Source organism: Nicotiana sylvestris, chromosome 8, assembly GCF_000393655.2.
Source record: "Nicotiana sylvestris chromosome 8, ASM39365v2, whole genome shotgun sequence".
NCBI lineage: Eukaryota > Viridiplantae > Streptophyta > Magnoliopsida > Solanales > Solanaceae > Nicotiana > Nicotiana sylvestris.
The window spans coordinates 74333899-74348990 of record NC_091064.1 but is presented as its reverse complement, the minus strand read 5'-3'; the positions used below and the strand labels follow the sequence as shown (position 1 = coordinate 74348990).

Sequence of the window (15092 nt, the reverse complement as noted above, 5' to 3'; positions counted from 1 at the left end):
GAAGGATATTATATTCATCTAGTTTTATAGGGTTATTTCAATCTTTTAAATTTCTAGTTTGGTCTTCATATTATAAGCATGATATGATGATTATAATATAGTATTATATTCTCGTAAAATGAAAACGATGGAAAGAAAAAGTGACATGTAAGGAAGGGCAGCATGGTAAAATAATGTGTCAAAACTGTGTCAAGGTGGAAGTAACAAATAATACTATAATAATATGAGTATTAAAATATGGTCAGATCATACAGCTAAACACACTCACACTAGTCACAATAACAGTCTTCTTCTTCTCTTTCAATCTCAATCAAGGAGATATAAATAGTACAAATTTGTAGAGAAACAAACCCCATAAGCCACACAGCATACCCATCTGCACAGCACTCTAATTTTAAGCTTAAACACCTGAAGAGAGAGAGAGAGAGAGACCACCAAAAAGCTTTCTCACATTACATACACTACTTTTCTTCAAGTAAGCACTACTCCACTTTAGTATATCTTTCACTGTATGCATTTGATGTGAGATAGGGGAATAAGTCAACAGATCGGAGATGGCGGAAGTTTCCGGCGATATGGAGACGCCGGAGGTGAGCAATGTGAGACCGAGTGAAGTTGCCGTTACGCCGACGCCGTTGACAGTGTCGGCATCCTTCAAGGAAGGAGGCAAAGGTTCTTCGCGGAGAAGGACGTCGGCGGTGAGGCCGAGCCTAGACGCCGATGAGTTCATGAACCTGCTCCACGGCTCGGATCCGGTCAAGTTGGAGCTAAATCGACTGGAGAATGAAGTCAGAGGTTTGTGGATCCAACTCCGATTTGGGTGTTTTAACTGTTCTGGATTGTTGACTGAATCGTACTAATGGTGTCATTTTCGGCAGATAAGGACCGGGAACTGTCAGAAGCTCAAGTTGAGATCAAGGCGTTAAGGTTGTCCGAACGTCTACGAGAAAAGGCTGTTGAAGAGGTACTCTTAGCACAGTTGATATAGTTTGGCTAATTTAGTTATGCAAGTATTTCTTTCGGGGTAGAAGTAGGACACTCTTTTAGCAGTGTTAATTGCTAATAAACTGAATTTCAGACTGGATGCAAGCAACTAGGAGGGTAATGCATTGGTTGTGAAACCAAAAGATAATGGATATTTGTGAAAGGAAATTGTAGGATATACTGTATATGTTTTGTTTTGTTCCACAACTGTTAAAAGTTTAAATGTAGAATTTCAATTGTCACATTTTGTTGATGTGTGTGATCCCTTAAAATCCAGCAGATACTTTTCTTGTATAAATTTAATCTTGTTTGAATGAGATTTGCTGTTATTTATCTGTATTCTTTGTTATTTCTATTTGAAGAATTGAGAAACGTGATCCATTCTGTTTCATCTTTTGAATTAATTAAGAATATCCTACTCCTAGATCTCCCATATCTCTTGGAAGCTGCATAAAAATGCTCTTTGGTACTTGCTTACTTTGTGTGTGTGGGTTTGGGGGGGGGGTGTATCTGAAAATAAGAATGTCATGGCTCATTGAAAAAGTGCTATCTACTCGTTGAAGATGGGCATATCTGGATTATGATTGCATTTGTGATTTGGCAACAGTCTTTTAGCTCTATTTTTGCATAAAATATCTGATTATTTTTTGCTGTAGTGACTGTTATTCTTCTCCTGGCATTTAAGGACAAAAGCTCATATAGAAGTTTCCATTGTTCTATGATTTATAATTCAGCTCACTGACGAGTTGTCAAGGGTCTATGAGAAGCTCAAATTGACAGAATCACTTCTAGAAAGCAAGGTACAAACTCAAAATCTTCTTATTATAGATTCTTTCTTTTTGGGTAAACTTTTATAACTTTACTTCTGCTTTACAGAATCTTGAAATCAAGAAAATCAACGATGAGAAGAAAGCATCCATGGCAGCTCAATTTGCAGCAGAAGCCACCCTTCGAAGGGTCCATGCCGCTCAAAAGGATGATGATATGCCCCCAATTGAGGCCATCCTTGCGCCTTTGGAGGCTGAACTCAAACTTGCTCGTCAAGAGGTGTCTGCCTACATTTCATCTGAAAATGACGGTAAATCTCACTCTCATATGAGTATGCTTTCTTACTCTTTACTTTATCTTTTTCCAGATTGCGAAACTACAAGATGATAATAAAGCGTTGGACCGTCTTACCAAGTCAAAAGAGGCAGCTTTACTTGATGCAGAGAGAACTGTGCAGTCAGCATTAGCAAAGGCTTCTATGGTAGATGACCTTCAGAATAAGAATCAAGAGCTGATGAAACAGATAGAGATATGCCAGGTATGTTGATGATATGACTGTTGGTTCTGCTGCTTAAAACATTGGAGCATTTAGGTGGCATTTGTATCAAAAGATTATTCAATTTCTTCAGGAAATATTTGTTTCTCTTTGGGAAAATTCTCTTTACCCAAACTCTATTAGACTCTCTAATGGTATTTGGTTTAAAAATTCTTTTTCAAAAATTGGAAAACAAATTCAGGAAAAATGTTGCCACCCTTTCTGACACAAACGCCACCTTAGTGATTTAGTTGCATTCTATTTCCGCTTATTCTGTTTCAATAATATATATCAGGAAGAAAATAAAATCTTAGACAGAATGCATCGCCAAAAGGTTGCAGAGGTTGAAAAACTTACCCAAAGTGTACGCGAACTTGAGGAGGCTGTTCTGGCTGGTGGGGCAGCTGCTAATGCTGTCCGGGATTACCAACGTAAAGTTCAAGAAATGAATGTAAACTATCCTAGATAGAATATTTTTGTATAAAAAAGACTTTTGGTAGTTAATATGTCGAGAATCCTAAAGGTTGGAATACATCTGCTAATCTATTTTCCAGGAAGAAAGAAAAACTCTTGATCGCGAGCTAGCACGTGCCAAGGTAACAGCTAACAGGGTAGCAACTGTGGTTGCTAATGAATGGAAAGATGCCAATGATAAAGTAATGCCAGTGAAACAGTGGCTTGAAGAGAGGAGGGTTTTGCAGGTATGATAGTTTTCAATGGCTTGCAATTTATAAGATAGGGGATCCTGGCCTAATAGAACTTACTACATTATGCTCATGTGGTTTAATAAGCTCATATTTGTCATTTAAGCCCTAAGTCATGTACTGCAGGGTGAGATGCAACAATTACGTGACAAGCTTGCAATCACTGAAAGAACTGCAAAGTCAGAAGCCATGTTAAAAGTAATATTTTATCCAATAGAAGGGGCACCTGAACATGATTTTTGATGTTATTTTCATAGTTTCCTAACTTCTATCTCTTACTCAGGAGAAATATCAGTTGAGGCTCAAGGTCTTGGAAGAGACATTGAGATCATCTAGCAGTGGCGCTCGCAGTACACCAGACGGTAGAAGCTCAAGCAATGGTCCTTCACGTCGGCAGTCACTCAGTGGAGCTGAAAGTATCTCCAAATTGACCTCTAATGGCTTCTTACCGAAGAGATCTCCATCATTTCAGCTGAGATCTTCTGTATCCAGTACTGTTTTGAAGCATGCGAAAGGGACCTCAAAGTCATTTGATGGTGGCTCAAGATCATTGGACAGGGGTAAAAAACTTCTGAATGTAACAGGTCCAAATTTCAACAGCAGCAAGTCTGTTGATGGAGCTAAGGACAGTGAGACTGAGAGTACTTCTTGGAAAGCAAATCAGGATGAAAAACCCACTAGCCTACCAGTAAGTGAACCAGAAGATACTGTTCCTGGACTACTATATGACTTACTGCAAAAAGAAGTAGTTTCTTTGAGGAAGGCTGGTCATGAAAAAGATCAAAGTCTTAAAGACAAGGACGACGCCATTGAGGTTAGGCTGATTGCTTTCTCAGCAAAGTTATGGCTTCCTTCGCTCTGATGTTTGCGCTTATTTTGCTTTCTTGGGATCAGATGTTAGCTAAGAAAGTAGAGACTTTAACAAAAGCCATGGAGGTTGAGGCCAAAAAGATGAGAAGGGAGGTTGCTGCCATGGAGAAAGAGGTGGCTGCTATGCGTGTTGAGAAAGAACAAGAAAATAGGGCAAAAAGATTCGGAAATTCTAAGGGTCCTGTGAACAGTTCTCAGCTGCTTCCTGGAAGGTATGTCTTCAATATTGGTTTCATAGCAATACTTGGTTAATCCAATTATGTACTGTGACATATAAGTTTTTCTGGTTCGATCCAGACACATGTATTTGTGATCTATGATGTTGATTTGTGGCCTATTTAACTAATATTGTTTGATTCAAGAAAAGAAACAAGAAATATTCTTTTCGCCCTTTTTACATGCTTTGAGATGATGGGAAACGTTGTGCACTTGTATGCATGTAGCCTCCAGAATATGTCCGCTTTCTAGATGTACTGCTTGTTTTCACCACAGTTGAAGTTTAGTAAGTGATGCAAATTGGATATGGTTTTAACATATTTGTTGCAAGCAGTTCACATAGCCCTTGTGATAATTTGGCAATGTTCAAACTTGTCATTTGAATATCAGCAAGATTTAACTATACCTTTAACCTATCAATATACATTTGGGGGGGGGGGGGGCATTACGACTTGTATGTGTCCGTGAAGGTTACTGACAGAATTACATCATTCTTTGCTCACCTTGATAGAGATGAAATATTTCTATTTTTCAAGTGAGACATGTATAGATGTAACAATCCTTAGACACCCAAGGATGTCAATGAAGTAGGTTTACCAAGCCTTGGTGGACAGAGTTATTTGGTACCTGTGCTGGTGGGAAGTAGCAGGTACCCCATGGAATTAGTCTAGGTGCGCGTAAGCTGGCCTGGGCACCATGGTTATTAAATAAAAAGGTGTAACTATCCCATAGTGTTCTGGTAGTCTGTTTGAAGTGTATACTAGGGTTCTAAGTATGTGACCTTGTTTGTTATTGAAAGACGAGAGGGATAAACTATATTGTGAAGCCTCTTTCTTATTTAAAAAAAGACAAGAGGGAAGGTTACTGACATAATTACATCATTCTTTGCTCAGCCTTGATAGAGATGAAATATTTCTATTTTTCCAGCGAGACATGTATAGATGTAACAATCCTTAGACACCCAAGGGTGTCAATGAAGAGGGTTGATCAAGCCTTGGTGGGCTGAGTTATTATGTACTTGTGCTGGTGGGAGGTAGCAGGTGCCTCATGGAACTAGTCTAGGTGCGCGCAAGCTGGCCTAGGCATCATGGTTATTAAGAAAAAGGTGTAACTGTCCCTTAGTGTTCTGGTAGTCTGTTTGAAATGTATGCTAGGGTTCTAAGTATGTGACTTGTTTGTTATTGAAAGACGAGAGGGATAATCTATATTATGAAGCCTGTTTCTTATTAAAAAAAAAGACGAGAGGGATATAGGTGGTCAGTCTGAGTCCGCAGAGGTGTTTGGGTCATCATCTATAATATGCGGTGGTGTGCCTAATGCATTCTTATAAACTTCGTTTTTCTGGAAATCTGCACTTGCATAAAGAAAAACATTTTAATCACAGAAGAGATTCCTTTCTTTTTGGTTCTGTTGAATGGTAGTTGACTTTCAGTCATTACTTTGTCGATGTACCAGAATCTCTTCACTACGTGGTTTATACGTCGTTTGTTTATTATGACCAAAATTTTCACCTACCTGGGCTCTCCTCTAATTCTGTTCTCCTATGCTTCTAGCTGAGTGAATGTTGAGAGAAAGAGATGGGAGGTTTTTTTTGTTTGGGGGTGAGGTGTGGGGGTGGGGGGTGGGGGCACAGCTAGGAGTTAGGTCCTCTTAAGTTGGGCTCTCTTTGACACGTGTGTTTGAAGCTGTGAGAAATTTGTTATACTACTGCTCTGACATAAAATTTAATAGTAGCAAAAACCTGTCACAAACTTATAGTGCTCCAGGGGCACGCAAAGTTTAATGTTAGTTGAAAAGAGATGTCTTTGTCGAGTTGGTTGGCATCAGTGGCTCTGGCAAAGCTGCTTCCTTTCTTCAATGCTTTAGCCTTTAAGATGGAAGTAGGTCGACTATAGGGCTTTCTCGATTGGAGTCCCTCAATAAAGCCAAAGAAGTTATCCAATTATGCCCGATGACCCTAAAGGACTTGGTACATTTACCTAAATTTTACCTAAAACCAGAGGCCAATATTTTGAAATTATTGAGGAGACACTGTCTCTGGAGAAGCTGCCTCAGCAGCTTAAGAAGGTTGCTCCTAAAAATGGACAACATCAGCTTAGTGAAACTCCATGGTGTGGGGTTATTGCATCAAAGAACCCACCAACTTTTCTATCTTCTTTCATCTGATATTCTGAAAGAGCTCTCTGGATAGCATACTCAGAGATTCTGCTTTCCAAATACAAGTGTTGTACCTCACAAAAGCTTTGAACATAACTTTCTTGCCTTGAAAAATAGTTAATACGGAGGATTTCTGCTTCTAAAGTTAAACACAGGTAGAAGTTCTGAATTATTTTTCAGAGTGTTTCTGCTGCTGAAGTTAAATTCAGGTGGAAGTTCAAAGGATAAGTAGTTTATCCTAAGGCAGTTCTGATTCATGACAGCTTATGGTACTCTTGTTGCTGTTCGGCTAGCTAAAACATTAGGCTTCTGGATCATTAGGTGCAACCACAAGGAAAGTTGCCATGGTTTCCTAGTAGCATGGAGCTAATTGTGCCTTCCTTTACTACCGAAAATTTTGATTTGGTTAAGCTGCTAACAGTTTGAATTTTCTCCAATTACAGCTCATTCATCCTTGCTAGAATATAATACTGCATAATATGAAATTGTTACTTACACATTTTTTTATTTTTCTGATGTTATGTATTCTTAACTTCAAATAATAACTTATTTTTCTGCAGGACTGTGGCACGGAGTGGGTTAACACGTAGCACACAATAACATACAAGGAAAAACCCATATACTGCCTTGAGAAGCTACTCCATGTAGACCTCCTGAGCTCCTTGTCTACTTTACAAATCCCCTATTTTTACACCTCTAATGGTTGTTTGTAAAATTGTAACAAGCATGCCAATGAAAGAATGACTGATCTGCCTGCTCTCTGGTTGGGGCAAAAAAGGCATCTCTCCAAACGCGGGGAATAGCCAATGAATCTTGCTGTGCTTCTGACTTAGACTATGGTCCCTGCCTGCTTACAGATCAGCAGGAAAAGAATCTCAAGATATCAAATTTGAGCTAACCTTTTGGCAGTAAATTTGAGTGGCAGTTAGCTTTGTGTTTGTATAGGTAGCTTATTGGCATTTACTTTGCTCTACAATTTTTTTTCATCTTGTTTGTAGTCTATATTTGTAATCTGCAGCTCTAGTGTGGTATGTTATTCGTTAAGGTTTGTCAATATTCTTGCAATCAGATAAAGATGAGAATATTATGCCCCTCTGGAGCATGTTTCTTGTTTTTATGTACCCAGCTATTCAGTTCAAGTTAAGTAATTCGTGGCCGTAGAGTTCTAAGCTTAATGCACATGAATTGTTTCATCATTTAGTAAGAAAACTTGTCCATCCTCTGAGCAGCTAGGGATATGTAAGTTAACCAGCTTTTGATACTGGATTGCCATTAGATTGAATCATCAATAGAAAAAACCCGTACTTGGATAAGCATTATGGTGCTATCTTTAACGCCATTATTTTCAGCACAGTTACCATTTGCTCTTTTGTTTTCCTCCGACAAAGCTTTTGATCAATTAGCTTTCTTTACATGTGTTGTAAGTAGGATATTTAGGTGACAGTAGCTCTAAGGCAAGCTGGAATATTGAGTGAATATTTTTCTATAATGAAAGCATGGAAATTTCTTGTTGAGAAACATAGGACTGGGGAGGTGAGGTGAAAGCATATCCTTGTGTCAGGGAAGAATATGGGTTATAGTTGTGTGGTCAAAATGAAAGCCTACTAGTAATGGTGGCAACTTCACCTTTGCGGTTGTGTCAGTTGATTCATGCTTTCTTCACGTGCTTTGTGAATTCCTTGAGTCTAAGTTAAGATTTGGCTCCTACACTATACTAATTTATTTCAAAAAAAAAAAGCTAAGCAAAGTAGTCATGGGGCTGAGGACTTGAGGTCACTTTTTTGGGAGAAATTAAAAAATAGTCAGATTTACAACCGGTCGTTCAAAAATAGCCCAGTTTCAAAAGTAATCGAAATTTAGCCACTTTTCATGTAAAGATAAATCTGAGCGAAAACACTGTTCAAAATCCGGAAAATACGCCAGTATATTATGCTGGAGTCGACCAAATTCCGGGCGCACCCCCGGTCCTGAAAGGTATGGATTCGAAGAAATTCGTGCAAAGGCCGTTCCTTGAGGAAGCGGCTTCGAAACCCATTCCAAAGAATTTCAGAATGCCAGAACTACCAAAATACAACGGGACCTCAGACCCCAACGATCACGTTACTGCTTACACTTTCACAGTGAAGGGCAACGACATAAAGGATGACGAGATCGAGTCCGTCTTATTGAAGAAATTCGGGGAACACTCTCGAAGGGGGCCATGATGTGGTATCACAACCTAACTCCCAACTCCATAGACTCATTTTCCATGCTAGCAGACTCCTTCATAAAGGCACATGCCGGTGCCATCAAAGTAGCAACGAGGAAGTCTGACGTGTTCAAGATCAAGCAGAGGGAGAACGAAATGCTGCAAGAGTTCGGATCTCGCTTCCAAACAGAACGAATGGAACTACCACCAGTCTCTGACGACTGGGCGGTGCGGGGCTTCACTCAAGGTCTGAATGAACGAAGCTCGGTGGCTTCAAAGCAGCTGAAAGAGAATCTGGTCGAATATCCCACAGTGACTTGGTCGGACGTCCACAATTGATACCAGTCAAAAATCAGGGTCGAGGACGACCAGCTAGGAGCCCCCTCAGGCTCAGTATACTTAAGTAGGCTCTTGGCAAATGAGCCAAAGCCAAGCAAATAAAGATATCAACCGTACACCAAAGACAAGAGGAACGCCTAAGGCGCAATCCACCTCGTAACGATCGAAGGATAGACCGAGGACACAATCCTCGGGGACTCAACAATAGAGTAAGGTTCGATAGGAATGTGGGGCCAATGGAGGCACCTCGCTTATTAGAATACAACTTCAATGTCGATGTATCAGATATCGTGTTCGCCATCAGCAGAATCACAAACGCCAGATGGCCAAGACCTGTGCAATCGGATCCTTCACAAAGGAACTATAATTTGGTATGCGAATTTCACAACACGCACGGGCACAGGACCAAAGATTATCGGCAACTCCGGGAGGAAGTGGCCCGATTACTCGACAATGGCCATCTTCGGGAATTCCTCAGCAACAAAGCCAAAAATCGGTCTCAAGAAAGGGAAACAACCAAAAGAGACAAGGCTAACGAGCCGCAATACGTCATCGACATGATCATCTAAGACAACAACCACGAGATGCGCCCTCGGCCGCATCCAAATAAAGGACCGTACCGTGTCCTCCAAACGAATACCAAGGATCGAAAGCTCCATCGCCACTAAGGTATAACCATCTCCTTTTTATTTTATAATATTTCATGCTGACCTTAAGGTTTTAATGCATCCGTTGCACTCTTTTCCTTCGACCGAGTTTCATCCCAAGAAAGGTTTTACCGACAAGGTTTTTAATGAGGCAACATCCATATGCTACCTTAGGAAAATCCAACAAGTGTTCAAGGTTTCTTTCGCAATCGACCCCGAAAACTAAGGGGCATTCCCCCGAAAGGTCATACGCTCGGAAAAGATAAGAAACACCAAATGGGGTCCCAATAGAAAAACGATGTACCGAGCCAAATGGTCAAACGAGCCGTGTCTGTATAGCCGAACCCCCGACGGAAAAAACATGTACACTTGTACCATATAATTGAAGAATATCTTTCGTCAAAGCATCTCGTACTCCAAAAGAAGCTCGGCACCTCCGCAAAAACTATTTCTTCGCCGAAAATGTCCCGAATACTCGGGGACTGGCGTCAACAATTCAACACCTAAAGGACCTCTGGGTCGGGACTCCAAAATCATAAGCTCTAAGATGAGGCAATATGAAAATCGTGAAACATCTCCAATGTCGAAAGTACCTTGAATACTCGGGGACTAGCGTCAAAATCTCAAAAAACGCACGACCTCAGGGTCGGGATCTCTAAAATCGTAAGCCGTCGACGAGGCAATAAAAAGTTTGCAAATAATGGCTCCCGAGTCAACAAATCCTTGATGACTCAGGGACTGCCGTCAAATGCCATCTCCATCGAATTATCAAAACCCGAGGCTATAAGACCCCGTCGATCTCGTAAGACCTACATAAGGCAGCAACTATATCTGTAAGACCTCAAGCAAGGCATGAACAATACTTGTACCAAGTATCCAAAACTATAAGACCTCAACGACATGTAAAACTTGTAAGACCTTACTTAAGGCATAAACCGGATCCCAACGTTTCGGCTATATATCGAACTTGTAAGACCCCTCAAAAGGCATACCCTTGATTTAGATGCCAAAACTACTTCACTGGGGACTCAAAGGCTCCGGCCAAACACAAATGACTTCGATCATACGGCCGTACCAGCCAAACTAACGCGACTCGGGGACGCCTGACTATCGCTACAAAATCACAGGCCTTCAATTACTCCGAATCTACTTCGGAAAGAATCGGTTAAATAGGCTACCCTCGATACAGGCAAAAAAGCTTCGACCATGTCAGGTCCAACACATCGCCTTCGAGATACTCAGCCTCCGAGCCAAAACCTCCCGAGGTGCTCGATCATCGCCATATAATGACTCACAATTGAGGTGTTTTATTAGGCCGTCGAAGAGTCAGGCAAACACCATTTATCCTTATCGAGGGAAAAATAAAGCTCACATAAATGGTCGCATCGACCAAGCGCGTAAGAGCCATTATCGCCAGCCTAATGAGCCTTAGGGCCACACACATAAAAGTTGCACCGACCAAAAGCGTAAGAGCCACTGTCGCCAGCCTGAAATATAAAAACTTGAGGGACAAAATGAGCTTGAGTTGTAACCCGATTCGGAGACTGGACTCAAAATAGTTAACCAAATATGCCTAAGGGCAAAGGCGTAAGACTCATTGTCGCCAGCCCACACTAAAAGGTCGCATCGACCAAAAGCATACGAGCCACTATCACTAGCCTGAAATCTAAAAACTTGAGGGTCAAAATGAGCTTGAGTCGTAACCCGATTCGGAGACTGGACTCAAAATAGTTAACCAAATATGCCTTAGGGCAAAGGCGTAAGATCCATTGTCTCCAGCCCACACTAAAAGGCCACATCGGCCCAAGGCGTAAGAGCCATTGTCTCCAGCCCGCACAAAACTTGAGGGTCGAATGAGCCCGAGTCGGAACCTGACTCGGAAACTGAACCCAAAATAGTTAGCTAAATATGCCTAAGGGCAATGCGTAAGAGCCATTGTTGCCAGCCTAATGAGCCCTAGGGCCATACACACAAAAGGTCGCTTCGACCTAAGGCATAAGAGCCTACAGGCCAGCCTAACGAGCCCCAAGGCCATATCACGAATCTAAGGATTCCTACCAACTCAAAGGTCGACTGATCTGGCCGAAATCTTGACAAAATGGAACCCGAAAGGTATAGAAATTTTGAGGTTTCCTCCTTATACATACATGTAATAAAATACAAGATCCATTTACAGTGTACTGTGAAAGCACTACATACAAAGACAAAGAAAGAAAATAGACGTCCCCCTTGGGGACTACGGCCTGACGGCCCCGTCCTCGCCATCTTTGGCATCAAACAGAAGGAACTTGGCATCATACTCCTCCGCCTTGGCTTACTCGATCTCTTCTGAAAGATCGAAACCCCTGGCATGAACTTCCTCGAGAGTTTCCCTCCGAGATTTGCACTTGGTGTACTCCTTACTGCTGCTCGCACGACCAAGAGTTCTCCTTGGCTCAGCTCTAGCAGTGGCAACACTTTTCAAATTGGCCGCCGCTCTCTGATCCACCATAGTACTGCTCATCACAGCCTCGGCCCGGGCATTCACCACCTCGGCTTTCGCCTTTGAAAGCTCAGACTCGAGCCTTGCGATCATGTTCGCCCGTGCAGAATCACTCGCACGAGTAGTCTGGATTTGCATCTCCAGGGTGGAAACTTTAGCCAAAGCATTCTCCTTGGCCACAACTTGGGCATCTACATGGGCTTGCAGCTCGTCGAACTCATGTTTGACCCTGCCAACTTCGCCCCATGATCGTTCTAGCTCCTCTGTTTTGCTATCTAATTGAAATATCAAAATGCTAACCTCCGAAAATGAAAGAAGGAGAATACGTCAACATGAAATACAAGATACCTGTCTCTCGAGGTAGCTCTCACGGCTCCAGCTTCAATCCGCCTCACACCGCAGTGATACTAGCTCGCTTTCTTTTTTCGCACAAAGAAGGTTAAGGGATTTCTCCCTATCCGAAGTTCTCCGCAATCGAGCCTCATAACGAAGTAGCTCGGATTTGAGCCTGTCAAAGGCCTGCGAAAGAAAATTCAATAAGAAAGAGAGAATGTGAAACCAGAATAGTCCTATGCCGGCTACAAAACTTACCATAAAACCGAGCCGCTGAGCCTCACCGAAAGCCGAGCCAATGTTCAATGGCTTAGTATCCCCCAAAGTGCCTTTGTTAGGAGAAGAAGAAGGCACCACGCGCTCCTCACTCTTTGAAGTGCCATCAGTAGAAACAGGGAATGTTCTTTCGAGAACGGAATCCTCTGAAACCGGACGATTGGTCGAATCGTCTCTCTTGATCCGCTGAGAAGGACTCGCCCCACTGCGAGCCTCCTCACATCCCGGAGATTCATTTTGTTTATCATCGACCCTCGATCCCAAGGTCAGCAGTCTCTCCCCATCCCCCAGAGGACATGGCCTCATCTGGGAAAAATCTCCAATACCTGCGGCAACTAAGTTATTATGCTAAAAAGAAAAGTACCATTCTGGGGAAATAAGCCACCACGTGCCGACCGTGATGCTTTGTCTCCCATCTCCCCTTGGACAGATCTCGCCACCTACGCTTATCATAGGTCGAACAAGCGACAAGCTTACGAGACCACTCGGCCAAATCCGGGACCTCGTTCTGTAACCAAGGAGTTGCTACAAAAAATATTTATGCAAAAAAATGTCGTTACGGAGACCGCCTCCAAACAAAGTGATAAAAATATAGGTATGACACTTATGTGTGAAACTCCATTTCTCAGTAAAGGGCAGAAACTCTCCAAGAATGATATCAATCGTTCGAACTCGAATAAATTGGCTCATCTATCCTCGGTCATCGTTCTCCTCACCGTCGATGGTAGGAGACTGGGTAGATCGATGCTACAGAGTAATCAAACCTCGATAACGTAGTGGACGATATAACCTCATGAGATGACTGAGGGTAAAGTCGAGCCCGACCTTCTCTGCAAAGTATCTTATCGTCTGTACTATCTTCCGAAAGGATGAGTGAACTTGCGCCAAGGTGACTTGATATCTCCGATAGAACTCAAGCACGACCCAGTCGAGGGGACCCAATATAAAAGTGTGCGTATACACGCTCAAAAACCCCTCGACGTAGGTCATAATGCTCTCCTCAGAGGAAGGTACTTGTAGCACCACTCCTTCTCCCCATCCACAGTCTTTTCTAATCATTTAGAGGTGCTCCTCCCCTACTGATGAGATGAACCTCGACGCATGCTCCCGATGCCATGTAACGTTGGGAGGTCTCTCCAACGTAAAATCTTTCCTCGAGACAAAGAACCTCGAGGCCCGCTCACCAGGAACCGTCAGTGTACTACCGACTAGACGCAGAACAGAAGCAGAACTCCCCTTTCCATGATGGGCGGATATCGATGTAGAAGTCATGGCTACGATAGAGTAAGGGGAGGAGAATATAGATCTGGGCAGAACTTTTGAGATAAAGCAATGAGAGAACAAGCGCAAAGCACCAAGTTCTATGGAAAAAATGGTTACTCAAAATAGCAGAATCTCCACTGAGGAAGTAAGTGAATGAATATATAGTGGCAAAGCAGTGGCTGCTCACCTACCCAGAGGGCCAATTAATCCTGGCCATGGTAGCGTCACATTTTCCTTGGGAAATGTACTGGCAGCATCACCCGAGATCACCCCGGGGCCCCTTTATCAAATCTCATGAATGCTACTACCCCACGAGAGTCGAGAGGTATCAAGACCTCGGGGGCTTCTAGCCATCACAAGCATCGACCCCAAAGAAGATATCAACCTAACTTCGATATAACACCTAATTTCAGGGGTCCCGATTACTCCAACAATGGGCTATAAAGGACTAATAGTATGATTCAAAGATTAGCTCCGCGAGAGCAGCAAGATACAAATAATGGAAAGATTTGGGACAGAAAAACTCCTTTTTTCATTGCCAAAAATATATTTACAAGGGACGTCTTTACAAGACTCACTACCCCGGGAGTACATACATAGAAAGAAAAAAGGAAAAAAGAAAAAACGGCACAAGGCCTACTCTTCATTGCCACTATCCTCCAAACCATCTCCAGAATCCTCGTCTGGGACGATCAAAAGTGCCAACTTTCTCTATAACTCCTCGGCCTCCTTAATTCCAACTAACAGATTGACGCCTCTAGCCTCGATCTCCTCCAAGGTCTTCCTCCTCGCCTCCGCCCTAGCATGTTCGATGGCCCGAGCCAGGTTCTGCTCGGCCTTTATCGATACATCACGAGCTATTTGATTCGCCGTGGCTGTATCCTCCAGGTAAGTAGCAACATTTCCTTTGATCTAGGACTTCGTCACAACCAGCACAACAATCTCCTTTCGAGCATCCTTGAGAAGACCATGGGTCGATGCCAACTCCAAGGTCACTACCTCGTTTTGTTTCCTCAGCTTGAGGATCTCCACATTCAGTCGCCCAATCTATGAGTCATTTTGCTCAACCTACAAAAGGAAAAGTAAACCAGTCAGTGTCGAATTATGGGAGCGAAAGAAAGACTCATGCATAACAAAATATCTGCTCCACAACGGCAGCTTTATCTCAGAGTGCTCCCTCCAAAGTAGCCCAGAGCTCGTCTAATTCTTTCTCCTTCCAGGAAGAATGAGCCTCTGACTCTCGCAGTCTCAAGGACAGCTTCCCAAGCTCCTTCTCACGACATGAAAGCTCCTCGTTAAGCCTGGAGAGGGCATGATCATACATCTCCTT

General features: G+C 42.6%; 2 protein-coding genes across 2 annotated transcripts; one reads left to right on the top strand and one right to left on the bottom strand.

Moving 5' to 3' along the window:
* The first annotated feature begins 260 nt into the window (after nt 1-260).
* Nucleotides 261-7351, top strand: LOC104219321 (microtubule-associated protein 70-2-like). Its single transcript, XM_009769983.2, has 11 exons — nt 261-795; nt 879-964; nt 1719-1784; nt 1861-2031; nt 2120-2290; nt 2583-2738; nt 2842-2988; nt 3118-3189; nt 3275-3805; nt 3886-4073; nt 6795-7351. Exons 1-11 carry the CDS (start codon nt 555-557, stop codon nt 6832-6834), a joined length of 1869 nt encoding a protein of 622 aa, XP_009768285.1. The 5' UTR covers nt 261-554; the 3' UTR covers nt 6835-7351.
* A 4371-nt stretch (nt 7352-11722) lies between these two features.
* On the bottom strand, nt 11723-13771 carry LOC138875212 (uncharacterized). Its single transcript, XM_070154036.1, has 4 exons — nt 13684-13771; nt 12482-12825; nt 12299-12409; nt 11723-12190 (listed from the first exon to the last, which is right to left on the bottom strand). The coding sequence occupies exons 1-4, from the start codon at nt 13769-13771 to the stop codon at nt 11723-11725; spliced, it is 1011 nt and encodes a 336-aa protein (XP_070010137.1).
* Nucleotides 13772-15092: the final 1321 nt, after the last annotated feature.